A 27,582-nucleotide genomic window follows, 5' to 3' on the forward strand; every position below is an offset into this window, starting at 1 on the left:
TAATATCTTTAAAAAAAAGACCCAGAGATAGTCAAATCTGCCTTTTGCTATTACCCTGACTCCAGAAGTTCACTGTACATTGCACATAGGAAAGTGGTGTTATCCCACAGGTTTTCTAGAAGAAAGTTCCATCTCGAATCAATTAAAACCAACTAGGTCAGGATTCATCCAAAGACACAGCTTTGTTAACCCGTAAAGCATAAAACTCAGAAGTGAGAGCCTTAAGAAGCATGTTCCAAAGTTCAGAGAAAGGTCAAGAAAAAAAAGAAAGAAAGAAAAAGAAAAAGAAAAAGAAAAAGAAAAAGAAAAAGAAAAGAAAAAGAAAGCAATGCTTGGCTGAGAAGCAGAAATGTCTTTCAAAGAAAACAAGAAGAGGCTGACGTCCCTCACTCATGTTTCCTGGACAGCTGCCTTTTTCTGAGATGCCCAGTTCATTTGCCTGGGCAAATCACAAGAGAAGCAGCTTTTGACTACACTCCATCAGCTGGAGAAAAGGGATATCAGTTTTTGGAAGGCAAACCCAGGGATTTGATGTTTGGTTGTTGAATTTCTGACAGTCTCCCAAAGTAGTTTCAACCCAAGGTATAATTTCATAAAGAGCTTATGTTTTAAATTGTCTGTCTGTAAACTACAATGGGATGAAATTTTATTTTCTCCGAACCTTCCTGTTTCCTTCTTGTGTGGATCTAATGAACTTGAAATTTCAAACTCATTGGGGGTAGGGGTAGTATATAATATCATATTTGGGCTTTGAATCTCAGATAATTGGTATTTTTTAATGGGCCACACTATAGAAGACATGAAGTCATAGACTCATAATAATCATCCAAACCAACTATAAATTTTGTAACTAGAGAATGTGACATACCAGAAGATGGAATGACTTGCCCAGAACCATATGACAGAAGCAGGGACTTAATCTACCACTCTGGCAACAAGTCCAGAGTTCTCACCTCTTTGGTGGCCAAAAAGGGGACAGTAGTTTGAAATTTTGACAAAAAAAACCAAAACAAAACAAAACAAAACAAAACAAAACAAAAAAACAGTCAGCATTTTAAAATGGCTTTAAATCCAAAAAGACAAATCTATCTGCTCCTACAAAGTAGGATGAAAAGTAAGGGAATGATCAAAGGGCAGTGAATAAATGAATGGGGAAGAGAGCCATTCAATTGTTCCTAATTTTAAGATCCCACAAAGGGCTTAAGAGGAACAAGCATGCTCAGAGTTTGGAGTCCATGACTACAGCAGACCATGAATTTAACCTTGAAAATGAGAAGAAGGGGTTCTACTTTACTCAGTCAGTGATATTGCATCAACCAATCACCGCAGTTTCCTTGTGCATTTGCCTGGAGTCATAGGGTGTTTCCTGCTGAACCTGAATGTCTCCTCCTAGCCACATTAGCCCCTCAAAATCTTTCCTTCTGGGCCTTTCCCAGAAATAAATTCTTGGTGGAAGCTATAAAACACCAGCTCCTCCAAGCAGAACAACTCTGCTGGCTGCCACCAGAGGCCAAGGCACTTGGCAGGTAAGATTCATTAACTTTAATCTTTCCTGACTTCTGCAAAGTTGATGATGAAATTTCCTAAAGGCTTCTCAGAATCTTGCTACTGCATTTGGATTTGTCTTCACTGGCTATTTTCTGGTGCCAGATTTGGCTGCCACTATGGCGATTCATCCCTGTTTGGCATAAGAGAGAATGTGATTAAATCCATTGAGGGGCAAGGCAGCTTTTCTGAGTCTGAAAACAGGCACAGAATCATAAACTCTTAGGGCTAGAAAGTACCATAGACCTCTCATCCGTCCATTTAGAAACTGAAGCCTAAGAGATAACACACAGAGTTGGGGATAAATAGTAACAGAATGATGCTCCATATGGCATTCTTGAGACCAATGTGCTATCATGTGACATTCCAAACTACAGTGAAAACTTTGCAGTGTTTTAAGGGTTTGCTGAGCCAGGGCTCTCAGATTTTTATCTTGTTTCCAGCATCGAATGCCTGCTATTTATAGCATATCTGAACATCTAGTTAGCCCTGAATGTCTAGTCCCAGGTGTTTTCAGTGCCCTTGCAGACACTTGAATCTCCATAAGACATATGAATTGGAGCAATATTAGATGGGTTTCACATTGGAAGAATGAAGGTTGAATCATACTGTGTTTTATGTGATTGGGTGTCCCAAACCCTGTGGCTGAGGTTGGGGATTGTTTCTTCTGAAAAGATCTTGATAAGTATTTTCTGTTCACTATTTTCCTCTTGATCCTGGAGCTGCTCAAGGGATGATGGTGTGTTTGTTGGTTTTCCTGCTGGCTCACCCACCACCCTCAAAGAGCTCTTGTCACTTATGGAAAAGAATCCTACTGATTCCTTTCCTTCTCAGGTGTTCCTGCAGCCTGTCTTGGTGACTTCTCAGCAAATCCGAAAGCCAGTCTCTGGTAGGCCTTTGCACTCAGAGTGTGGTCTACAGACCAGCAGCATCAGCATCTCCTGAGAGCCTGTTGGAAGTACAGGCTCTCCAGCCCCTTCTATGACCTTCTGATTTTTAATGTGCATTTAACAAAGTCCCAGGTGAATAGCAGGCACATTAAGGTGTGGGCTAATGGACTATCACAACCCTCACCCTCTGCATCCTCCAGATGCTGAACTTCTCTGCCTTTGGAGTTTCATTCATTCAGCATATACCCAACACCTATTATGTACCAACAATAGGCTTGGGCATAGGAAAAAACAAAAGTAAATAGCTGTTGGGGAGCTCAGGGTCTGATAGGGGAATAGAACATGAAAACAGTGATATGTGATATGACTAGAGTACTATGGCAGGACAGGAAAATGAATGACTTAACTTTGCCTGGAGAAATCTGCTATACTTCATAGAGAAGGTGGCATTTGGCCTGGTTGTTGAAGAATGAATAGTACATCAAGCAGGGAGGGCTCTGCATAAGACAGTGTGAGTGGAGGCAAGGAATTATGGACCAGCCTGCCATCAGAGAGGCAGAGACTGTGACTCTGTCTCCAGATAATGCTTCATGCCACAAGGAAGGTTCTAGGCTTCCAAAGGGCTTGGAAAGTGATTTCTTCATTTAGCATGATGATAAGAATGTAGATAAATATCCAAACATCAAAGAAGCCTTTTGTTGGCCTCTTAACACTCTGAAGCCCTATGTCGTCCACTCTCTGCCCTGCTTGGCTCCAGCTACAGTGTCCCCACAAGGTCCAAAGATCCTCCAGGATCTTTTAGCACACCTTTTTTCCAGTGCAGTGGCATGAACTTGCTTGCCTGGCTCTGATTTCTGTCCTACATCCTTCCTTCACATGCACCAGGGAAGTTGGCCAAGACATGGAAAATAATTTGGCTTTGGCCTTGAGGTCCCTCTCCTACTTCCCACTGAGGGGAGTATAAAGGGGATTCCAAGGAAAGAAGAGAAATGAACATCAAAGTTGTTTCTCCTGTTCAGATTTCTCAACTGTCATGTCTTCAGCTATATTTTTCTTCCTCAATCTATCTCAGATGATGCCTTTTTTCCATAGACTAACCTTTTACTTTTTGTTTTTAATCTATTATTAGTCATTGAAAGAGTAGTATAATGAATACTTGTGCGGCCATCAGCCCTCTTTAAAAATCAATGATATGGTGGTTGCCAGGGGCTAGAAGAAGAGGGAAAAGGGAGTTGGTCTTCAGTGGGTACAGAGTTTCAGTTTTGCAAGATGAAATAGTTCTAGAAATCTGCTGTACAACAATGTGAATATACTTGTCCCTACTGTACTGGATGGTTAAAAATGGTTAAGATAGTAAATTTTATGTTAGAAGCTTTTACCAGAATTTTTAAAAATACCTTTTACTCCAAAGCCATCATCTTTGTGTTCCTGAAAGGGCAGATTTCTGCTGGCTCAATGGTCTCCTCAAGTCACAAAGAGGAGGATTATGGTTCTACTTGGGGTCATAGAAGTGTAAGACAGGATCTCACTGAGGGCCAATTATTTGAGAACTCCTCCTGGAAAAAAAATAAAAGTGCCAGGGAGAATCTTGGCCAGAAAGGTATATATTTATACTTTGCCTTTTTTTTCTAAGTTAGCTTACAAACTATATATTCATACAAGATAAAAGTTGGTAAGGGAATCATAAAAGGACAGAGGGAAAGATTGGGGGAGTGTGGACTGAAATTACCTCTAGATACACAGTTCTCTTCTGGGCTGGCCTAATTCAAGGGGAGAGTATCCGGAGGGTGTCCAGAAGACCACCTGGGTGGCCTCTCAGGCAAAGATCCAGAACCATAATTTCTCTTAGGAAGCTTCTAATAGATATGGAGGGGACAGCCAGTCTGAGATGTTCTTCTTGGGGTGTTTCTGGAGTCCAACCAGTGAATGCATATGGAAGGGAGAATCTGTACTCACTTGTGAAATCTAAGAGATTCACAAGTGTCAAGAGCCTATGTCTTTCAAGAGCACGGACTAAGCACAGACAGGATCATTCCATCTGCATGCCATGGGTGCTCCCTTGGGTGGGAGGTAGAAGCTCCTCAAAAGATATTTTGGTTCTATTCCACCAAACCTCATGAACACTCTAAGCCCCAAAGCCCATTATCAGCAAACAAAGCTGCACGAATTTTAGTCTGATGACTTAGGCCCAGGGTTAAAGCGCACAATGAAGTGGTTAATCTAAGTGCTGGAATCTCTCCTGGCAGACTGGGACACAGCTGTGGGCTCGGGGGAACCCTGAGCTTTGTTGTAACTTTCATTCCTGTGCTCCCATATTGGCTCTTTGAGGAAGTGGGAAGCTCCTGCTGGTTTCTGAAGGGAGGAGATGAGTGTCTGATGCAACACATCCTCAGGGGAAGGAGGAAGGAGAACTCCAAAGACATGCTCCAGGTCTGGTAACAGCATTTCTCACACCTGGGACAAGATGGGTGCAGGATTTCAGGTCATAGGCTGTCAGGGCAGAATCAGACATCCTGAATCACTTGGTCTGACCCCCTCACTTGACAGGCCAGGGGACAAGAGATGTTAAGTAACCTGCCTGATGCCACAGAGCTAATTATTATAGCAAATGCAGAACTACACCTCAGGACCTCTTGACCCCGAAGCCTGAGTTCTTTCCCTTCCAGCACTGCCTCTTTACACATCCTGCCAGTAGCTAGCATGGGTCTGCACAGATGGTAGATGCTGACTTAGTTATTGTAGTTTCCCCTTCTCTGCTCCAATATGAGGACATCTGCTATTCCCTGGGCCTTCTCTGCTTTACTATCCCTTTCTGTAGAGCTCCCATTGGAGCTCTACAAGGCTCACACATGATCCTGGGTCTCATTTCAGCAATGCGGGTCCTTCTCCATCTCCCAGCTCTTTTAGCTTCCCTGACCTGGCTCCAGGCTGCAGCACTGGTCACAAATGGTAAGTGTCCCCCTGTATAGGTTTCCTGGGACTACTATAACAAACTGGGTGGCTTAAGACAACAGAAATTTAGGGGCACCAGGGTGGCTCAGTTGGTTAAGCGGCCGACTCTCACTTTCGGCTCAAGTCATGATCTTAAGGTCCTGGGACAGAGTCCGCGTTGATCTCAATGCTCAGTGGGAATTTTGCCTCAGGATTTTTTCCTTCCCCTCTCTCTGGCCCTCCCCCTACCCTCTTTGGAATAAACAAATCTTAAAAAACAAAACAAAACAAAAGACAACAAAAATTTATTTTCCCATCCTTTGGGAGGTTAGAAGTTCAAAATCAAAGTGTCAGCAGGGTCCTGTTCTTCTGAAGGCTCTAGAGGAGAATCCTTCCTTGCCTCTTCTTAGCTTCTGGTGGCCCCAGCAATTCTTGGCACTCCTTGGCTTATGGCTACATCAGTCCAATCTCTGCCTGTCTTCACACACTTCTCTGTGTGTATCCTGTGTGTCCTCTCCTCTTGCTCACGCTGATCCTGTGCCTTTATGACCTCCTATGAATTAATTACATCTGCAAAGACCCTATTTCCAAATAGGGTCACATTCTGAGGTCCTGGCTGGACATGTGTTTTGATGGGACACCATTTAACCCAGTAGACTTCCTTTGTTCAGAGAATGCATCCTGCCTCTCCCCCATGCTCCAGACTCCAATGCAAGTGAAAGCAAGAAATCCTGCCTCTACCCTATACCATCCCCTTCTCTACTTCAGGGCCCAGATCAGCTAAGCCCTTTGATGGACTTGCTTAAGCAACTACCTCATCAAGAACCAGAAAGATCCCTGCAGCCCAGTAGCCCGAATCAACCTGAATGGTCACACAGCTTAATTCTATCCCTGGGTATTCTAGTGGACTCCTGAGGAGCAATGTTGACATCTTAAGGAGGATCGGAGAGCATTCTTCCCATTCTGTGCTTTTTCTCCTTGAAGATTCTTGTGAATGTGTCCTAATCTTGATCTTCTGCCTGCTTAGATTTGAGAGGTGGAGGGAATGGCTGAGAAAGAGGGAGACAGAAGCAGAGGGTACCTCGAAGGAAGGGTGTCAGATACTCTGCTCCTTGTCCCTTCCCCTCCAAGCACAGACCACCAAGATTGCTGCCATCTCTGATGCTGTGAGTCAGGTCAAGGTCGAAGTCAACAAGGCCTTCCTGGAATCCCGGACCAGGTATGTGACACACACACACACACACACACACACACACACACACATACACACAGCATACCTCCCTTCCTAGGCTTCCTGCTAATGACAAGCACATCTAGGCCAGCCTTGACAAGACAGTGAGCAAAGCAGTTATACAAGCTGTGCTACCACCACCCCACCTCAGAGTAATAGCCCACAAGTCCTAAAATCCGCAGCCTGTAAATCACCTTGAAGAAGATGTCTGATCTAATCCTATAAGCACTTTCTTCCACATAGCTGAATGTTTCCCGGGGTCATGCGTTTCAGAGTCTCAAAAAGCTTGTAGGTAGAATTTCTCCATTCATTCAACTCATATTGACTGACGTAGGTCCAATTCCCTAGAAGTAGGAACTGAGACGTAGATTCATGTGCAGGTGACTTATTAAGAAGTGCTCTCAGGAAAGCTGTAAATGAAGTGAGGGGGCGAGTTGCAGAGGTCGAAGGAGGAAGTTAAGCAAGGATTGGCTAGTAATCACACAAGTAGGGTTCAGGTGTGAGTCCTCAGCAGCTGCATCCAGGGCAGCTAGGGACACAGCACCCCAACCCCATAAAAAGATCCAAGGGTGCTTGGTGACCCCCACAGGGGTCACCAGCAGAGTGAGCCACCGTCCAATCACATGTAGGGGTTGGGATCTCCAAAATAAGCAATGCAGACTGCATCCCTGCCCTCAGGAAGCCCATCCAGCTAAAGCCAGACAAACAAGAATAACCATTGTGTTGAGCAGAAGGCAGCCTTATTCCTTCCTCTTGCTGTCCCTTTGCACTAGAATGGAGGCTTCCTTCCTCCTTGGCCTTTGAATGAACTCTTAAGCAGTCCCAAAACTGTTTATCCTGACTTTTGGATGACAATATGTGCTCTGGTCACTTCTAGTCCCAAGAACAGTGTCCTTTCAGGAATTCAAATGTCAGCGTAAGAAGGCAAAGCCCAGAGTTTCTTGCCTCCCTCAGCTCAAAGCTATGTTAGGCTTCAGTGAGAAAAGGGAGCACAGTCGGCTCATCCCTCTTTTCTGGGCTGCTCCCTTTCCCTCAGCACAGGCTTCTGATTCTTTAGGGGTTAGGCTGGGGAAGGGAGGAGAGATCCCAGAGAGCAAGGTCTAAGTCACCTCATAACTTAGTGCTTTGTGGGAGTCAGAAGCTCTTCCCCACCTTGGGCACTTGTCAGCTCTCTCAGAGATTCTGCTGCCAGCAACCTGACCCAGAGAAGTCTCTGGCCAGTAGCTTACACTGCCAACCATTAGCCTAGAAGTATCTGGCTTACTCTCTCACCTCCCCATACCCTCTTGAGCCAGGTCTCTTTTAAGCAGGCTTCAGAAGACTAAAAGCTTTGCCCTGCTGCCAGAGGATATGTGGATTTTGCCCAGGGATGCCCTGTCTGGCAAATTCTATCAGGTGCACAGAGCCAGACAGCACTTCTTTAGGCTCTTTGGGCAGATATCAACCACTGGCCAGGACTCTAGGACACACAATCAAGCCCTCCTTTTGAGATCCTTGTCACCAGAATTAAAGCACAGAAGAAGCCCCATGGTGGCAGTAGTGAAGTGCCTGGCATTTCAGGAACCATCTCCAAATGAAAAATCTCTTTCCCTCCTTAACTTCAATCCTTTTCTAGCCCCAAGGTGGGGATACAGTAAAAGCCACAAAATCAGTGTTCATCACCTCCTTTGCAGGTTGTGTACAGGATGACCAGCCCCACTTTGGAATTCATCCCCACTGGTTAGTTCTTGGACTTAGGGGCCTCACAAAGACATAAAGAATCACACATTAACATCTCATTACATGACACAAACAATCCAAAGAGTCATGATTTGTGAACAGGATAGTGAAGAGAATAAACAGAGCAAACAGTTACTCTAGGTCAGGGATCAAGGAAGCCTGGTGGAGGATGAGAAGCAGCTAGCCATGTAGAGAGCCAGGGGGATAGCATACCAGGGTCTGGGAGGGGCAAAGGCAAAGGTGCAAAGGCAGGAAAGAGCTTAGGGGGCTCGGGAAACAGAAAGAAGGCCAATGCTGGTGGAAGTGGTAGGTGAGGGGCAGCACATACAGGTGAAAGAGAGAGGTGGATCCTGAGGGCCATAAAGTCAGAAAGCAGATTAGTGGCTGATGGGTGTGGTGAGGAGGTAGGAAGCAGGGGAGAAATTGGAAATGACTACTTAATGGGTATGCAGTCTCCTTTGGGGGTGACGGAAATGTTTTGGAACTAGACAGAGTCAGTTAAGGCACATAGGAGCATGTGTGCAGTAAACTGATGGATTCATCCAGGTCCCAGGGTGAGTCGATGAAGTGTTTTAATCAGAGTGGCATGGTTTGCCTCTCCTAAAAAGTTCACTGCAGCAGCTGTGTGGGGCATGGTCAGGAGATGGGGAAAGGAATGGGAATAAGGGCAAGGGCCCAGTCAGGAGGCTGTGGCAGCTGTCTAAATGAGAGGTGATGGTGGCTAGGGTGAGGGTGGAGGTATGGAGATGGATAAAGACCTCTTCCCAAACCCTGACTGCCCCCATGGAACCGAGCCCTGAGCAAAGTAGGAGGTAAGTCTCCAGGGAATCAGCATTCCATCAGAAGAGCCACACAGAGCTCAGGGCAGAGGAGGACAGAAGGCAGCATGAGAAACCTTGCGTGGGACCTTCCAGATGGAGCCCTACAAGGCCCAACAACTCACCTTGTTTATGGGGTGGAGAACCCTTTGGGTGCTGGCTCATGAGGATGGTGGTGCTGATGCTAACACACCCTGAGTGCTTATTCTATGCCAGATGCAGCTCTAGATGCTTTACATTTCTTCCTCCCCCAAATTCTATGAAGTGCTGACTCCAACTACATGAAATAGCTTGTTGTTGAGGTGAAATGATCAAATAGCCTGGTTCAACCTAAGGTTACTGTCCTTATCCTCATTTTATGGATAGGGAAACTGGGTACAGGGAAGTTGAGTAACTTGCGCAGAGGCACACAACTAGTAAGTGGCAGGAGTCAAAACAGCCAGGGTACCTTCTTGCTTACTAAGCTCAAACTCTAGGCCACTGCTAGCTGATAGAACTTTGTGTGATGCTGAAATTTTCTATATCTGTGCCATCCGATACAGGAACCACTAACTATGGTTACTGAGCACTTAAAATGTGGCTCGTTCCAATAAGGAACTAAATTTAATTTCATTTTAATGAAGTTCCATTTAAATAGCCATGCCTGGTTAGCGGTCATCATATTGGACAGCACAGTGCTCTGGGCCACTGGGCCATACTGTCTCTTGCAACAGCAGCCAAAAGACAGTCTGGTTTCTTTTCTTGGGTTCTTTTTTATTGTGGTTGGGGGAGGCTGATTGGGGGTAGGCCTGCTGATTGGAGCGCAATCATCACAGTCGTCCTTATGCCTGTCCCGTTTGCCCAGGAAGTCCCTTAGCTGAGACATCATGCATCTCACTCTTGGAACAGCTAAGAACCTGATCCATAGTGACAGGCCAGGTATTGCAGGCAGTGAATGGTACCCTCAAAATAGAGCTATATTTTGTGAGAATTTGAGCCACTTCCAACATTTCAGAGTCTAGAGCCATAGACATAATCTCACAGAACCCTTCCTTCTTCCACCCAAGGAGACTGAGGCACAGGGATGGGGTGGGGGATTCTCATGGGGGGACTTTTCTGATACCAACTTGCAATAAGCACTCTGTGTTGTCACAAACTTCTTAGGAGCAGGGATTTGGGCTTCTCGTTTTACACATTGGAAATTAAGAGTAAAAAGGCTGAACATCTTGCCCCAAAAATGGCCAGCAAGAGGCATGATGCTACAGCCCACATCTAAGCAAACTTCACACTAATTCTAGGGCCAGATGAAATTAAGGATGTTTCCAGTGGAAGAACTACAGGCCCACTATGCCTGTTATTTCTAGAAGTTCCTTAGTCTGTATCAGTATATCCAGGGCTTGGGTGTTTTTAAGTTTCCCCAGTTGACTCTGACCTGGCCAGCACAGCTACAAGCCTCCGATTTTTTTTTTTAAGACTTTATTTATTTATTCATGAGAGACACACCAAAAGAGGCAGAGACATAGGCAGGGGGAAAAGCAGGCTCCCTGTGGGGAGTGTGATGCAGGACTCAATCCCAGGACCCCTGGATCACGTCCTGAGCCAAAGGCAGACGCTCAACTGCTAAGCCATCCAGGAGCCCCAAGCCTCTGATTCTAATTCAGGAAGTGCTCACCTTCATCTGCCTGCCCTTTCTGAGAACCAGACACATAAAAATGTTTCCTCCTCCCAGAAGAGATTTTCCAGAGGCATTAGGGGAAAGAGTGAGAAAAGAGCACAGGGCGTGCTTGTCTCCTGTGTGCTGCCCCCCCCCCACACACACCTGCGGCTCCTCCCCAGACACCTGTCACTTCACACCTCTTCCACAGGGTTGGAGCTGGAGGGCTTGGTCCTGACTCTCCCATTGCTCTCCACTGCAGGCTGAAGACTGCTATGAGCTCCGAAGGGCCCACCACTCGACAGCTCTCGGAGTACCTCAAACATGCCAAAGGCCGGGCACGTACAGCCATCCGCAACGGACAGGTGTGGGAGGAGTCCTTAAAGAGGCTAAGGCAGATTGTGGCCTTGACCAATGCCACAGGTACAGAAAACCCACTGACCCTCTGACAGCAGGAAAGGGCCATCTCCCTGCAGGAGAGAATGGGGGCCACCAAAAACTGCATTCCCTATTAGGAGCACCTCCTGGGATGGGCACTCTCAGCTCTCCCTTCTCAGAATCACAGACCTGTAGAGCAAGGAGTGCAGAGAGGACAGCTGGGCCAGCATGGGACGTTTTTTTTTTTTTTTTGCAGAGAAACGAACGCAGGCCCAGCATGGTCACATTGCCAAATCCAAATGAGGAGATATTCATGCTCTTTGTATAATGCCATCTGTAAGGCCTCTGTCCAGAGGAAGTACTAAAGTCAATAAACATGGGCTCCCTGTCCCAAACCACAATGCCACCTCTACCACCTGTAAAGGAGACATTTAAGCCACCTGTATCAGGGGGATTTACTGGGATTAGGTCACAGGAGATGAGATTTCCATCTTGTTTGGGGTAATGTGGAGCTGAAACAATGAACTAATGGATTGATCATGACCTCCTCCAACCCCTCCACTCCCACCCCCTACCAAATGTCACAGCTCCTGGAGGGTCAGAAAGGAAGGGGTTTGGTCTAGACCAGAGGAAGAGGCTGCAGGTTCTCCCTGAGAAAACATCAAGTCGGGAAAGATAACTCCCTAGGATTTGGGCAAATTCCTGCGTGGGCAAATTCTCTGTTCCTTCCCAACATCTTCCTTAGATTCCTGTTTGCTTGATACTTTAGATGCCAGTGAAGCATCTAAAGAAGAAAATCTGTCTTATCGAACTAATTCGTACTAACAGGTGCTTAACCTTTCAGGGGGTATATTCATTCTAAAAGAAAGATCTCATGAATTGAATGACCTGATAAACAAAGAATCATTTACAATTCTGAGGACTTTCACAATTACTATCTGTATGGCCCTGGGCAAGTCTCTCCGGCACTGTGGTCTCAGTTTCTCATCTGTAAAACGGGAATTAAAATTCTTGCCTTAATGAGTTGTCAGGATTGAACAAGACGTCACCTGAGAATTGGCTAAACTAGAACAGAGACATGTATTCCAAGAAATCTAAGTTCACCTCTGGTTTCCGTTTCCTGCCTCCCGCCAGTGCCCCAGAATGGAGAAAGAACTCAACCCCTTGGGCGTCCCTTCTGTTTCAGACCCCAACCTGGACTTGACTGCACTGTCTTGGGAGGTGGGCTGTGGTGCCCCTGTGGCTGTGGTGAATTGTGACAAGGACAGTCCTTACCGAACCATCACAGGAGATTGTAATAACAGGCGAGTGGGCATGAGTAGGTGCGGCGGGCAGCCACCCGCTCACCCAGCCGCGTCCGACCCAACCGAGGTGGGGGCGGCGGGGGGGGGGGGCTTCCCGGCAGAACTGCCACTGCCTTACCCTCCTGGGCCTGGGGCCCACCGAAACCCTTCTGTCGGAACTCTCCCGGAACCCTCCCGGAACTTCCTCCTCCTCCAAGATTTTATTTATTTATTCGAGAGAGGGACAGAGCACTTGAGCATGAGTGGGGGAGGAGGAGAGGGAGAGGAGCGGGGTGGGGTGGGGGAGGAGCACACGCCCCGCTGAGCAGGGAGCCCGACGCGGACCGGATCCCCGGACTCCAGGACCACACCTGAACCACCGGCAGCCGCTTAACCGACTGGCCCCCAGGCGCGCCAACTTCCGCCTCCCCTGAAGGGCCCCCGATGCCACCCGCAGCGCAGCCGGGCGCCTTCCCCCGCGCGCAGTTCAGAAACCCCACATTTGAGAGGCGCCCCCTGCGCGCCCCCCTCCCGCGGGCGGAGGCTTCCGCTCCTCCCCCCGGGCCCCCCGGGCCCCCCCGCTCCGCCGGGACCCGCTCGGCCGAGAAGCGTAGCCCGCGGCCGCCCGGCCCAGGCTGAGCGCGGGTCTTGCTCGGTTCCAGGAGGAAGCCCGCGCTGGGCGCCGCCAACAGGGCGCTGGCGCGCTGGCTGCCCGCGGAGTACGAGGACGGGCTCTCCCTGCCCTTCGGGTGGACGCCGGGGAGCACGCGGAACGGCTTCCCGCTCCCGCTGGTGAGCGCGCGCGGCCGGGGCGGGCGCGAGCCGCGAGCAGAAGCGGCGGGGGCGCCCTCGGAGCGGAGCGCGCGCCGACGGGAAGCCGAAATGGGTGCGAGGCCCGGGGGCGCGACAGGGAGATTTGGACATTTCCCCAAAGTGCCACTAGAGGGCAGCAGAGCCCGGAGGCCGGAGGCCGGCCACGTGGTGGTCGCGGCCTGACACCCTGGGGTCTCCCGGGCAGATGGCCTCCCTGCCCCATCCTGCCCGCGCTTACCCCATCCCCAGCCCCTGGGGTGCTTCATCTGTTGTTTGCCCGGAGGTCCTATCTGTTGGCCTCATCTGAGTTGGCAGCCCCTTCCCGGAGCCCCTCTCCAATGCCAGACACCTGGCACACGGTGACACTTGAGAAGGATCCTGTCTTCATTCTCCCTTTCCATGGTGGAAAGGGCACTGGCCTTGCAAGCCATCGAGTCACAGAGACCCGCGTTCAGGCCCATCCCTACCCCTTTTGTAGCTGCACGACTGTTGGGAACTGGCTTGGCCTCTCAAGGACTTGGTGTCCTCACCTACAGATTATGTGTAATGCCACCCACCTCACAAACTTGTCATGAGGATTAAATGTACCCGTTATACCCTGGGTACACAATAAACCGCAGGCGAGTATGACTCCTCAAAGCACTTTTTCCTCCAATCCTTCCTCCCCTTCTCTCTCCGTCTTTAGGCCCGTGAGGTATCCAACAAGATTATAGACTCCCTGAATGACAGGGGTGTTCTGGACCAAAACAGGTCCTTGCTCTTCATGCAGTGGGGTCAAATTGTGGACCATGACCTGGACTTTGCCCCCGACACGGAGCTGGGGAGCAGCGAGTACTCCAAAGCACAGTGTGACAAGTACTGTGTCCAAGGAGACAACTGCTTCCCCATCATGGTAGGCCCCTGCCGTGGTGAGTGACAAACTCCATGCCTCCCCGAAGGAGCAGACATTCCCAGCTGGGCAGCCAAGGTCTCGTGATAGATCTCCAATGCTGATTTGACAGCTTCCTGAACCTCATACATCCATTCATTCACCCATCCATTTATTCCATAAATGGACATTAGTTATCTACTTCATGCCAGGCAGTGCACTAAACACTGGGGTTTCAAAGGTGGCAAAGACACCATTCCTTTCCTCAAAGACAAAGAGCCTGTGTGGGAAATGGACAAGTAATCACTAATGGCAAAGTTGGGAAACTCTGGGGAGGATCCTCTATGTGGCTGGCCCAGCAGTATTGGCATCACCTAGGGGCTTATTAGGAATGTAAAACCTCACGCCTCATCCCTGACATTGGGAAACAAAATCTATGTTATATCAAGATCCCCAGGAGATTAGTTTTATACACAGTGAAATTTGTAAAACACTGCTATCTGGGAAGTCACCCTGAAGTCTGGGAAGGCTACTCCCTGAAAGAGCTGCAATTTGATGGATGAATCCGAGTGAGAACAGGGGTTTGTGGGGATTTCCAGCAGGAATAGAGAGAACATGCAACGGTGCCCTGTTTTCTTCTTATTTGTGAATTTTACAATTAGTGATTTATTCACTGAAACAAATCAGGGCTATGTTGCTGTGGTATAAAGAACATGAGCTGTGGACTGAGGTCCATCGAGATCTGAATCCCATAGATCTTCCTTCCAGTTTCCAAGTTCTTAGACAAATTACTTAACCTTTCCAGGCCTCAATTTTCTCACATGTAGAATGGAACTGAATTATCTAACTCACAATTTTTGAGGACCAAAGAGAGATAAGGTATGGATAACACACAGCACATGTTAGATCCAAAATAAGTGAATGGTAGCTGTTGTTAATAATTACTAACAAAGCCTTTCCTATCTCACTCCTGCTTCCCTGAATAGGGATCTCAGGCCTCCTTCCTCACCAAAAATGTGGAACTTTTGCTATGAAAGACTGAATGATTCCCCTCAACCCTTTTACATAATAGGATGTAATGAATTTCAGGGCATTGTGGTCCAGGATATACAGCATCAGCAGGAGGCATCTGGAGTCAGTGTCTGGTCCCAGGGTCCCAGGAGGGCTCCATCAGCATCTTTGCCAGCTGCATCCAGACCCACCCTAGGGAGAGGTTGTCAGGTTCCAACTGTGCCACCTCTGCCCAGTCACCTACCCCCTGATCTCTCCACAGTTCCCTCCCAATGACCCCAAGTTGAGGACTCAAGGCAAGTGCATGCCTTTCTTCCGAGCTGGGTTCGTCTGCCCCACTCCACCTTACCAGTCCCTGGCTCGAGATCAGATTAACGCTCTGACCTCCTTCCTGGATGCCAGCCTTGTGTACGGTCCTGAGCCCAGCCTGGCCAACCGCCTTCGAAACCTCAGCAGCCCCCTGGGCCTCATGGCTGTGAATCAGGAGATCCATGACCATGGGCTGGCTTACCTGCCCTTTGACGTCAAGAAGCCAAGCCCCTGTGAGTTCATCAACACCACTGCCCGAGTGCCCTGCTTCCTGGCAGGTGAGTCTAGGCTGGGACCACAGGAGCAGAGAGAGACCAGAAAAACTTCAGGAGGCTACTAGGCAGCTTCCAGGGAGGCTTTACCACTGCTTCTTCTCATTTGTCTTCCGGAAAAAAATGCACACCAAGCCCCCACTGCCTCTGGCACTGGTCCAGGACTGTCAGAAGGGCCCAGATGAATACAAAATCTAAGAACATGTGTTCACTATAAAAAAAAAAAAAGATTAAGTCCAGAGATACACAAATAAGAAAATCCACAAAACCCCACCACCCACAGATAATCATTCTTAACATTTTTAATGGCCATCTTTCTAGGATTTTTTAAAAATCATAGCTATAGTTCTATACTGTTTTACGTAATGGGGGGGTTATACTATCAGTTATGTTCTATAACCTGATGTTGTCACTTAATATATCACATCGTTAATTATTCTTCTACAATATGATGTTTACTGGCTGCCTGATATTCCATGACATATATTATCATAATTTATTTTATCAACCCTACTTGGAAGCCTTTAAATTATTCCTAGTTTTTCTGTGATTTATTGCGGTTTTTTCGGTAATGAGCATCCTTCTGGATGAATCTTTCCACTCATTTTTAATGATTTTATTAAGATAACTTGCTAGAGAAGGAAGTTCTAGATTAAGAGGAATGCATATTTTTAAGGCTTTTCATAAACTCAGCATAAAGCCCCTACTCCGTACAACCTGTGCACAACCAAAGCCCCCCAATTTTGTTCATTCTGGGGGCCTATATCCTTGCCCTTCTGGTCTGCCCTCATGCCTTGGGCTTCTGGAGACCTTTCCTCTTCCAAAAATTTCCTCTGCAGGACAAACCCCTTGCCCAGCCCAGACATGGCAGGAAGCCAGTTCATAGGCTCAGATCTCTTGGGTAGATCTCTTGGATTCTGTGTTCACATATATCTCATATCAATCCAGATACAAAACTGAACCCTTTCCTGTTTTCCACAAAAGTATCCACTAAGGCTGAGCATTTGTGAATTTAATAGACTTTTCCTGAAGATTAGAAGACACAAGATGTCTCCTTGTGAAATATCTGCTCTTCTGCCAGTTAACTGACCCTGTTCTTCCCCTCTTTCCTCTCTCGCATTGCCACCCCCCCCACCCCCCCCCACCCCCCACCCCCGTCTCTAGATTCTTCTCCCATTATTACACAGAGAAATTCGACCCTACCCAGGCTCCTGTCCTTAAACTTGCATTCCTAAAACTTTCAAAGTTGCTCCGCACAAAAAGGCCCTCTTTCTTTTTACTACCCCACTTTAGAGGGCAGTTGGGATTGTAATTAGCAAAATTTTACTTTTTAATGTCATCTGTAGTTTTTAGTGCAATCTTGTGTGGTCAGCCTTATTATCCCAATTCTCACAGATACAGAGACTGAGGCTTAGAAGTGCCAAGTAACTTGTCCAAAGTGACACAGCTGAAAATATAGTGTGTGTGGAGCTGAGATTAAAACCTATGAATCCCAACCCCAATCCCTTTCCACTTGACTTACCTTAGGTAAACTGGAAGGAGGCCTTAGGGGAGGGCCCCTCGGGGACACTGTCATCTATTTTTTTTGTGCAGCTTACTGGGTTCTGAGGCTGCTCCTGGGGAACCAACTTTCCTGCCTTCTGGGCTTTCAGGAGATTCCCGAGCCTCGGAGCAGATCTTGCTGGCCTCTTCCCACACTCTCTTTCTCCGGGAGCACAACCGGCTGGCAATAGAACTAAAGAGACTCAATCCTCAGTGGGATGGAGAGAAGCTCTACCAGGAAGCCCGGAAGATCCTGGGAGCCTTTGTGCAGGTATGGAAGCCCAGGAGCACTGCCTCCCATGCCCACCTGGCTGCCGCCCCGGCTCTGCCTGTCATCACACCTCTAGCTATCTTCTCTATTCTCCATACCTCCACTGTCTCATGCTTTTCTCTGCCCCAAAATGAATCCCTGGATTCAGAGTGTTGGAGAATTATTTGTATATTGATCAGTCTCCATCACTCCTGGGAATGTTGCATAGCAGCTAGGTGAGTTATTTCGGTTGGATTAGCTTCTTCATAAATTCTCAACACCTAAGCCCCATGTCACAGGCATAGTCCATTGCTATAGTGGATTGCCTGACTGACTAAAATTAACCATGCACATATTCTTTAAGCATTTTATTTTGAAGTAAGTACAGATTCTTAGGAAGTTGTAAGCAAACAAACAGTACATGCACCCAGCCTCCCCCAGTGCTAATGTTTTGCATGACTTTGGTACAACATCAAAAGCAGGACATTAACAATGACACAGACCATAGGTCTTATTTGCATTTCACCAGTTAGAAATGCAATCGCGAATGTGCGTGTGTATGTGTATGTGTGTATGGGGGTGAGTGTGTGTGTGTATGTGTGTGTGTCATCACTTGGGTAGTTTCATGTAACCACCACCACCACAATAAAGATACTTCACTCTACCATCACCACAAGACTCTCTCCTTCTACCTTCTTATAGCCACATCCACACTTCCCCTTCCAGGTCCCTATCCCTTGGCAATCACTGATCTACTCTACATCTGCACAGTTATGTTATTTCGCGAATGTTAGGTAGATGAAACCATGCAATATGTATCTTTTTGAGATTGGCTCCTTACATTTGGCATAATTGCCCAAGGTCCATCCAGGCTGTTGCAGGTGTAAAGTCCCTTCCTTTTTGTTGCTGAGTAGTATTCTGTAGTTGATTTAACCATCACCCATTAAAGGAAATTTGAATTGTTTCCAGTTTGGGGCCATTAGGAATGAAGCTGCTGTGGACATTTGTGTATTCATTTCTACATGAAAATAAGCTGTTCATTCTCTGGGATATGTGCCCACAAATGCAATTGCTGGGTCATATCAAGAGTCCATTTTTAGTTTTAAAAGGAACTGCCAATCTATTTTCCTGAGTATCTGTACCATTTTATGTCCTCACCAGCAGTGTATGAGTGACCCAGTTGTCTCTGCAACCTGGCCATTGTTTGTTGTCATCATTGTGTTTGTTTGTTTTAAAGATTTTGTTTATATATTCATGAGAGACACAGAGAGAAAGAGGCAGAGACCCAGGCAGAGGGAGAACCAGGCTCCCTGTGGGGAGGCAGATGTGGGACTTGATCCCAGGACCTTGGGATCACGACCTGAGCCAAAGACAGACACTCAACTGCTGAGCCACCCTGACATCCCGTCATCATTGGTTTTTCTTTTACTCTTTCTGATAGGTATGTAGTAACAACATTCATTGTGGGTTTTTAAAAATATTTTTTTATTTGAGAGAGAGGAGAGAGAGAGGGAGAGAGTGAGTAAGAGTAGGGGCAGAGGGGTAAAGGGAGAAGCAGGCTCCCCACTGAGCAGGGAGCCTGACGCGGGCTCCATCCCAGGACCCTGAGATCATGAGCTGAGCAGAAGGCAGACACTTAACTGACTGAGCCACCAGGCACCCCTTCATTGTGGTATTAATTTGCATTTCTCTAATGGCTAATCATGTCGAACATATTTTCCTGTGCTTGTTATCTGTATATCCTCTTCAGTAAAATATTTGTTCATATATTTTCAGTATTTTCATATGTATTATCTTTTAATGTTAAGGTTTGAGGGTTCTTTATATACTCTAGATACAAGTCCTCTGTCACATATGTGACTGTAAATATCTATCCCCAATCTCTCATCCTCTTAACAGAATCTGTTGTAGGATAAGAGTTTTTAATGGTGATGAGGTCTAATTAATACCTTTTTTTCTTTTTTGGTGTTAATTTATAGATAATGCATCAGTTCTCTCTGGCAGTACTTAAGACTTCTGTGTTTAGTTTTCAGAAATTTAATTATAATGCATCTTGGAGTAGACTTCTTTGGATTTATTGTGTTTGGTATTCTTTCATGGGTTGTGCTTTTGGTGTCCAGTCTCAGAACTCTTTCTCTAGTCCTAGATCTTTTCTCTAGTTTTTCCTAGAGGCTTCATAGTTTTAGGTTTTCCAATTAAGTCCATGATCCACTGGGGATTAATTTTTGTATAAAGTGTAAGGTTTAAGGTGAGGCTCCTTTTCTTTGGCCTATGGATATCCAACTGCTCCAGCACCATTTTTTGAAAAGGCTATCCCTCCTCTATTGAATTGCTTTTGCTCCCTTATCATAAAGTGTTTAGGCATTTTTATATGAATTTATTTCTGAATTATCTATTCTGTTCTATTAATCTATATGTCTATTCCTATACTAGCCCCAGTATTTACTATGGCTATACAGTAAGACTTATCCTGGGAGCCATGGTTCTTCCCACTTTATCCTTTTTCCAAATTGTTTTGACTATTCCAGGTCTTTTCCTTTTCCTATATATTTTAAAAATAAGCTTATCTACATTTACCAAAAAAAAAACTTTGCTGAAATTTGATAGGAATTGCATTAAAATTTAGGGAGACCTGACATCTTTGCAATGTTGAGTATTCCAATTTATAAATGCAGTATGTCTAGGTGTTCAGGTTTTCTTTGCTGTATTTCATCAGCATTTGGTAATTTTTATCATACAGACCCTGTACATCTTTTGTTAGGTTTACACCTGAGTATTTCATTTTCCTTGGAGGAGTGACAAATGGTATTACATTTTTTACTTAGTTTCTACTTGTTCATCGGTGCATAAAAATGTAATTGATTTTTGTATGCTGATCCTGTATCCTGGCCTTGCTGAACTCACTCAGTTCTAAGAGTTCTTCCGTGGATTCCTTAGAGTTTTCTACACAGACAATCATGTCATCCATAAATAAAGACAGCTGTATTTCTCCTTTTGTAATCTACATGTTTTAAAAATTCCTTTCTCTTGCCCTGTTTCAGTGGCTATAATTCCTAGTATAGTGTTGAATAAGAGTGGAGAGAACAGACATCCTCATCTTTCTAATCTTAGAGGGAAGACATTCAATCTTTCACCATTAAGTGTAATGTTCATTGTAAATCTTCTGTGGATGTGTGGATGCTCTTTATGAGGTTGAGGAGATTCCGCTCTGTTCCTAGTGTATGGAGAGTTTTCATCATGAATAGATGTTGAATTCTGTCAAATAGTCTGTCTTCATTAATATGACTTTTCTTCTTTAGCCTATTCTGCTTGCTTTGGGTTTACTTTGCTCTTCCTTCTGGTTTCTTTCACCACTTGGAAAATGCTGTGCCTCTTCCTTCTGGTGTCCATGGTTTCAGATGAGAAGCTCCCCGTTATTCACATTGTGTTCACTTATAATGTGTCATTTCTTTTTGGCAGTATTTAAGACTCTTGTGTTTAGTTTTGAGAAATGAAATTATAACGCATTTTGGAGTAGATTTCTTTGGGTTTATTATATTTGGTATTCATTCATCCTCTTGAATCTCTAAGTATATGTCTTTCACCAATTTGGGGATGTTTCCAGGCATTATTTCTTCAAATCCTTTTTCAGCCCTACTCCTTTCTCCTCTATTTCTGGGATTCCATTAATAGGAATTTTAGACTTTTTGTTATTGTCCCACAGACCCCCGAGGTTCTGGTTTGTTTGAAGTGTTTGTTTTGTTTATTTTCTCTAGTTGCTTTGGTTAAGTAAATTTTATTGATCCATCTTCAATTCTACCCTGTTTTCTCCATGCTACTGCTGGGTCTTCCTAATAAGTTTTTAATTTTAGTTTGTATTTTTCAGTTCTATAATTTCAGCATTTCTTTTTTATAAATTCTACTTTTTTGCTGACATGGTCTGTTTTTTGTTTCAAGGTGACATATTTATTGAAGAATTTTTATGAAACTGCATTAAAATCTTTATCAGATAACCTCAGTGCCTGATTCATGTAGGTATTGGCATTAGTTAATTATCTTTTCTCATTCAAACTGTGGCTTTCCTGGTTCTTGGTGTTGAGTGATTTTCAATTACATCCTAGACATTTTAGTAATTACCTTTGTGGGCTTTAGTTCCAATGACAGTTTAGTTTCCTGAGTCCTTGCAATTCTATTCTGGTCTGCTTCATTCTTTCTCGTACCTCTAGGGTTCCCATTCAGTGCCTACTAATGTTGTCTACAAGGCAGGAAGGCATTTTCCTGGCTGCCTTCTTTTGTTGGGCAAACTTCTAGGGGAGCAGAAGCCATTGCACTTGGTCTCTATATGCTGTTGATTGAAGAACAGAGAGACATGGAGTTTCACTGCTACCACCGTTGTAGTCATGTTGGACCACCTGCCAGCTTGAGGTGTGGATCGAGGGCTGGAATGGCTAAGGGCTTGGGTTGTGGAGTCATCTGGGGGGCTCTCCACGGAGGCTCTGCTGGGCTCCTCCTGTCCCAGTCCTTTGGGGAGAAAGAATAGGCTTTCTTTGGCTCTTTTTGTCTCTTCCTACTGAAGGTTCCGGGTTGCCAGCCTCTCCTGTACCCAGTCTGGGGACAAATAGAAGCTCAACGTTTTGGTAGCTCAATCATTCCTCATGCCCTGAGGTCACCAGTAAATCCACCTTCTTTCTCGCTTTGGAAGTCTATTTATGTTGTCTATCGAATAATTTCCTGGGGGGCGGGTATTTATATTTAGCATAGAAGATTAGGGAAAAATGAGTCTCCTCCATCTTGTTCTGGAACCAGAAGCCCCATGGACATAGTTTTAATCATCAAAGAGATAAATCTCCATCTATTTCTTCTCCAAATCTCCATAATTCAATAATTATTTTTAATTGAACCCAGAAATCATGCTGCTGGAGATGTTTGTAGGAAATCATCCAAAGAATGAAAAGTAAAGTAAAAATATGAATTAAGGTTTATATTAGTTTGCTTGGGCTACTGCAATAAAATATCATATACTGGGTGGCTTAAACAACAGAAATTTATTTTCTCCTGGAGGCTAGAAGTCCAAGACCAGGGTGTCAGCAGTTTTGGTTTCTCCTCAGGCCTCTCCCCTTGGTTTGCAGATGGCTGCCGCCTTTCCTCTGTGTCCTCACATGGTCTTTCCTTTGTGTGTGCAGCTCCCTGGTGTCTCTCTCTCGTCTTATAAGGACACCAGGACTATTGGATGAGGGCCCCAGCCTTATGACCTCATTCAACTTCAAATACCTCTTTATAGGTCCTATGTCCAAAAACAATCACAATGGGGGTTAGGACTTCAACATATGACTTTAGAAGGGGACACACTTCCATCCATAACAAGGCTTATTGGACTATAAGAAAAAAATGCCCATTCAGGCTAGTTCAGATGTTTAGTGTTGGTTCAATCCTATACATATGTCAAATAGACACAGGTTTCTCCTGGAACCGCAGAGCAGGCAGTATAGTTGGGTCTAAGCAAGGGGTAGAGCCAGAGACTGGAAACCATCTAGAATTAGGGCAGCTCTGTCTCTCTTTCTCCATGCCTTTCTCCACTCTCTGTTGTTCTTCTCTCTCTCTCTCTGTCTCTCTCTCTCTCTCTCTCTCTCTCTGTCTCTCTCTCTCTCTTTCTCTCTCCTTCTTTCCGTGTTTCTCTGTCTCTGTCTTCAGACAGATTTTCTCTGCTTTTCTACAAATGGTAGCAAACGATCACCCATATGGCCCCACCTGTCCCTTCAGACCACGCACCATCAGACACAGTCTAGAATAGCTGCATCCAAAATCTGAATTCCTGAGCATGAGCTCTGACTAACCAGCTTGGGCTGGTGCTGCAGCTGGGCCAGTCCACTATGGCCAGAGGCAAGTTTCTGTCTCTTTCCTCTGAGGAAACTCAGAGGAAATCTCCACAGTTTATGCTGCTGAACAAATTGGAAGCAATCTAAAAGTAAAACAGTAAGAGAAGGATCCATGAATGCAATCAAATATTATGCACGTTTAACTACATAATAATTGTGAGCTAGGTAGAGACATGAGAAACTTTAAGTGAAAAAGCAGAATACAAAAGTATATATTCTCTAGGATTACAAGTGTGTAAAGATATGTATTGTATAGACAAAGATTAGAAAATAAAAAATTAATATAATTACTGCGTTACATGGTGCCATTATTTTTTCAAATTTTTTTCTATGTGTGTTAGTTCATCTCTTTGAGTAAAACAGATGCCCAAACTGCTCTCTCCATGGTGCACCATTTGTTTCAAAATTGGAGATTAGGTGAATTTACCCTGTGAATCATTCCTGTAGTTCGTCATTCCTGTAGATCGTCATTCCTTTTGCCCTGGACCTCAAGGAGAAGTTGAATGATGTGACATCGTTATGTTAAAGTGACATACAAGGACTGTCACTTTAGCTTCAAGGTCATAGACCTAGAGCAGAGATGACAATCTAGTGCCAATTCAAATGACTGATCAGTAAAGCCTGTGTTGAGATGAATGATGACCAACCAGCAGAAAGAATGTCATGATCAATTAGCCAATGTCTGCCATGGTCACAGGAAGGGAAATGGGCACATATGCTATCCAGTTGCCCTTCTAGATTTTTGGCTATTCATCCCTCTTGACTGAAGCTTCCTCCAACCTCACTCTGCAGAGATTTAAGTGTTTCTTACACCTTTTGCTCATGACATGTTTCTGCCCTCAGATTACCACCTTTAGGGACTACCTACCCATGGTGCTCGGTGATGAGATGCAGAAGTGGATCCCTCCTTACCAAGGCTATAACAAATCTGCTGACCCCCGAATTTCCAATGTCTTCACCTTTGCCTTCCGCTTTGGCCACTTGGAGGTCCCCTCCACTCTGTCCCGCCTGGATGAGAACTATCAACCATGGGGTCCAGAATCAGAGCTCCCCCTGCACACCCTCTTCTTTAACACCTGGAGGATAGTCAAAGATGGTACGTCCTTTTAGGGAAGCACGGTCACCTAGCGTCTCACTCTGCGGCCTGCTTCTAGGGAAGCCTGCCATAGAAATCAGACCCCAGGATCTTCCCGTGTGACCTGGGGCAAGTGAATTCACCTCACTGAGCCTTAGTTTCCTCATTTGTAAAACAGGGACAACAATGATACCTATCACACTAGGGCGTACAGAAGATTAAGTGGTGTATATGTGGAAAGCACCCTATGGTGCTAACTCACAGGAAACCTAATGGTTTCTAACTCACAGGAGGTGGTCAATAAATTTTAGTATTATTCTTTCTCTTCTCTTCTGACCTCCAAGGTACCTGGGCTTTCCCCGCCACAGGCTTCTCTGACCCTTGCAGAAAGAATTCATGGGTTTGTTAAATAAATTGTTTTTTGTTTTTTTTTTGCAATTGCCTCCTCTAAGTCCTTCCACCACCTCCATCAAGTGCCAGAGGTTGGGCCTGGCCCCCCTTTTTCCTGGGCCAGGCTGTGTTGAAACTGGCTTTACTTAAGGCCTGATGAGTCACAGCCATTCTCTGTAGACTTCTGCTACCTCTTCCCATGCTTCAGAGTTCCTCGGGGGAACATATGGAAAGAGAAGGAGCCGACTCTCTGAGCTAGAGCTCAAAAAAAACTCCTGAAGCTTACTTCTATTCCTGCCAAGGTCCCAGGAATGCCCCTTTCTTCCCATCCCCACTCCGCAGCAGTCTAGACTGTCCTGACCCCAGCGCTCCCTGCAGGCTGCCCCTGGCTCTTCTCTCTTGGCTCCCAGCTTGAGAGGAATCCTCTAGTGGGGGAAGGAGCCAGCAGTGGAAGATGGCCTCCCCCTACCCACCTCCCCAGGATGGTCTCTGGGTCTCCCTTGCAGGTGGAATTGACCCTCTGATCAGGGGCCTGCTAGCCAAGAATTCCAAGCTGATTAGTCAGAATAAAATGATGACAAGAGAGCTGCGCAACAAACTTTTCCAGCCGACTCACAAGATTCACGGCTTTGACCTGGCCGCCATCAACATCCAGCGTTGCCGGGACCACGGGATGCCTGGTGAGAGGGCATGCAGGCCTGCCTGGCTCAGGGAACTTTTAGTTACTTTCTGGGGTTCCTGGGGGCTCTCTTCGATAACCCTGGGGATCTGACCAATTCTAAAACAGAAAACAGAGATGCCAGTTTTTAAAAATTCATTCTGTTGTTCTGTGAAATGGAATTCTTCCATTCTCTCTAATGCAGGGAAAAGAGTAGTACATATCTAGAACCATCTTGGAACTCCTCAAAGGAATGGGGGGGCCAAAAACTGACTTGTAAAACCAGTTTAAAAGCCCAGATAAGGGATCCCTGGGTGGCGCAGCGGTTTGGCACCTGCCTTTGGCCCAGGGCGCGATCCTGGAGACCCTGGATCAAATCCCACGTCGGGCTCCCGGTGTATGGAGCCTGCTTCTCCCTCTGCCTGTGTCTCTGCCTCTCTCTCTCTCTCTCTCTGTGTGTGTGTGTGTGTGTGACTATCATAAATAAATGAAAATAAAATAAAAATTTAAAAAAAATAAAATAAAGATTTAAAAAAAATAAATAAAAGCCCAGATAAACATTAAGAAAGGAGAAGAGAGAGAGAAACCAATGACTATTGGACCTTCCTTTTATACCCAAGAAAGGCAATTCAATGTAACAATTAAGAGCCATACTGCCTGGGTTCAAATCCCAGCTGTGCCATTTCTAATTATGTAACCTTAGGCAAGTTACTTAACATCTCTATTCTTCAGTTTACATATTTGTACAATGCTTAGAATAGTGTCTGGACCCATAGAACACACCATAGAGCCTGCTAGTCCTCTCAAGTCTTAAGTCCCACAAGTATAAAACAATGGAGCCCTGCCTACCTTGTCCCAGGGTATGAGTCCAGACTTTCTTTTTTTTTTTTTTTGAGATTTTATTTATTTATTTATTTATTCATGAGAGACACAGAGAGAGGAGAGACATAGGCAGAAGGAGAAGCAGGCTTCCGGAGGGGAGCCCCATGCAGGACTCGATCCCAGAACCCTGGGATCACGCCCTGAGGCAAAGGCAGATGCTCAATCACTGAGCCACCCAGGTGCCCCGAGTCCAGACTTTCTGGGGCTGATGGAGCTGGAGCAGTAAGTCCACAAGGGGGTGGGGTGTGGATGAGAAGCCCCCGAAATGAGGCAGCTTCCACCTCTCTGCCCTAGGGTACAACTCCTGGAGAGGCTTCTGTGACCTCCCACAGCCCCAGACCCTGAAGGAGCTGGATGCTGTACTGAAGAACAGGAGGCTGGCTAAGAAGTTACTGGATCTCTATGGGACCCCTGACAACATCGACATCTGGGTTGGGGGTGTTGCTGAGCCCCAGGTAGAGAGGGGCCGGGTGGGATCTCTCCTGGCCTGCCTCCTGGGAAAGCAGTTCCAGCAGATTCGTGATGGAGACAGGCAAGTGAGACGTCATGAGGAGGGCCAGGGAGAGCTGACCCTTCTCCATGGGTATCCCAAAGTCTCATGTGAGAACCAGTCCAGACCTCAGAGTGTTCCCAGTGACCTCCTTCTTTCTCCTGTGGCACAGTAAGGGGATGGGGGTGGTCCAGCTGGGCTGTGTGGACAGACCCTGTTTCTGTCTCTGCAGATTCTGGTGGGAGAACCCTGGGGTCTTCACGGAGAAGCAGCGGGACGCTCTACGGAAAATATCCTTCTCGCGCCTTGTCTGCGACAACACTTACATCACCAAGGTCCCACGGGACCCATTCCAGGCCAACAACTACCCCGAAGGCTTTGTGGATTGCTCAGCCATTGACAAGCTGGATCTTTCACCCTGGGCCTCGGTGGAGGATTAGGGGCGCAGGTTTCCCAACCTCCCACACTATGCAGTAGTGCTCCCTTTGGTCCTTGATGTCATTTCAAGCAAGAGCAAGTTCAGTGACTCAGTGCCTTAGAGCTCCACTCCCCACACCAGCCCTTCTTTTCAACCGAGTTTCTTTATACTCTTCAGATGCGTACCTCGCTTGAGCCCAAGGCCAGTGCCTCAGCCTTTCCAGCTGTTCCACCCAAATCCTGCTGCTCCCATACCATCCCCTCTGTCTGCAGATGTCACCCATCCTCTCCCTGCAACAAGTCTTGGCTGAAGCCATCATGA

General features: G+C 46.1%; 1 protein-coding gene across 1 annotated transcript; it reads left to right on the top strand.

The window, feature by feature from the left end:
* The first annotated feature begins 1,466 nt into the window (after positions 1-1,466).
* Positions 1,467-27,283, top strand: LPO (lactoperoxidase). The gene is made up of 13 exons (XM_055331964.1): positions 1,467-1,526; positions 5,307-5,384; positions 6,498-6,585; positions 11,030-11,190; positions 12,332-12,449; positions 13,091-13,220; positions 13,927-14,133; positions 15,383-15,707; positions 17,354-17,514; positions 24,192-24,444; positions 25,320-25,493; positions 26,648-26,885; positions 27,076-27,283. Exons 2-13 carry the CDS (start codon positions 5,309-5,311, stop codon positions 27,281-27,283), a joined length of 2,139 nt encoding a protein of 712 aa, XP_055187939.1. The 5' UTR covers positions 1,467-1,526; positions 5,307-5,308.
* The last annotated feature ends 299 nt before the right edge of the window (positions 27,284-27,582 follow it).

This window comes from Nyctereutes procyonoides, unplaced genomic scaffold (genome assembly GCF_905146905.1).
Source record: "Nyctereutes procyonoides isolate TBG_1078 unplaced genomic scaffold, NYPRO_anot_genome, whole genome shotgun sequence".
Lineage (NCBI taxonomy): Eukaryota > Metazoa > Chordata > Mammalia > Carnivora > Canidae > Nyctereutes > Nyctereutes procyonoides.

What these genes read in the sequence shown, in the direction of transcription:
- LPO (XM_055331964.1), top strand. Translation starts at nt 5,309, where the DNA reads ATGCGGGTCCTTCTCCATCTCCCAGCTCTTTTAGCTTCCCTGACCTGG. An exon ending in ACGGCTTCCCGCTCCCGCTG is followed by an intron (nt 13,221 to 13,926) that starts GTGAGCGCGCGC and finishes CTCCGTCTTTAG; the next exon opens with GCCCGTGAGGTATCCAACAA. An exon ending in CTGGAGGATAGTCAAAGATG is followed by an intron (nt 24,445 to 25,319) that starts GTACGTCCTTTT and finishes TCTCCCTTGCAG; the next exon opens with GTGGAATTGACCCTCTGATC.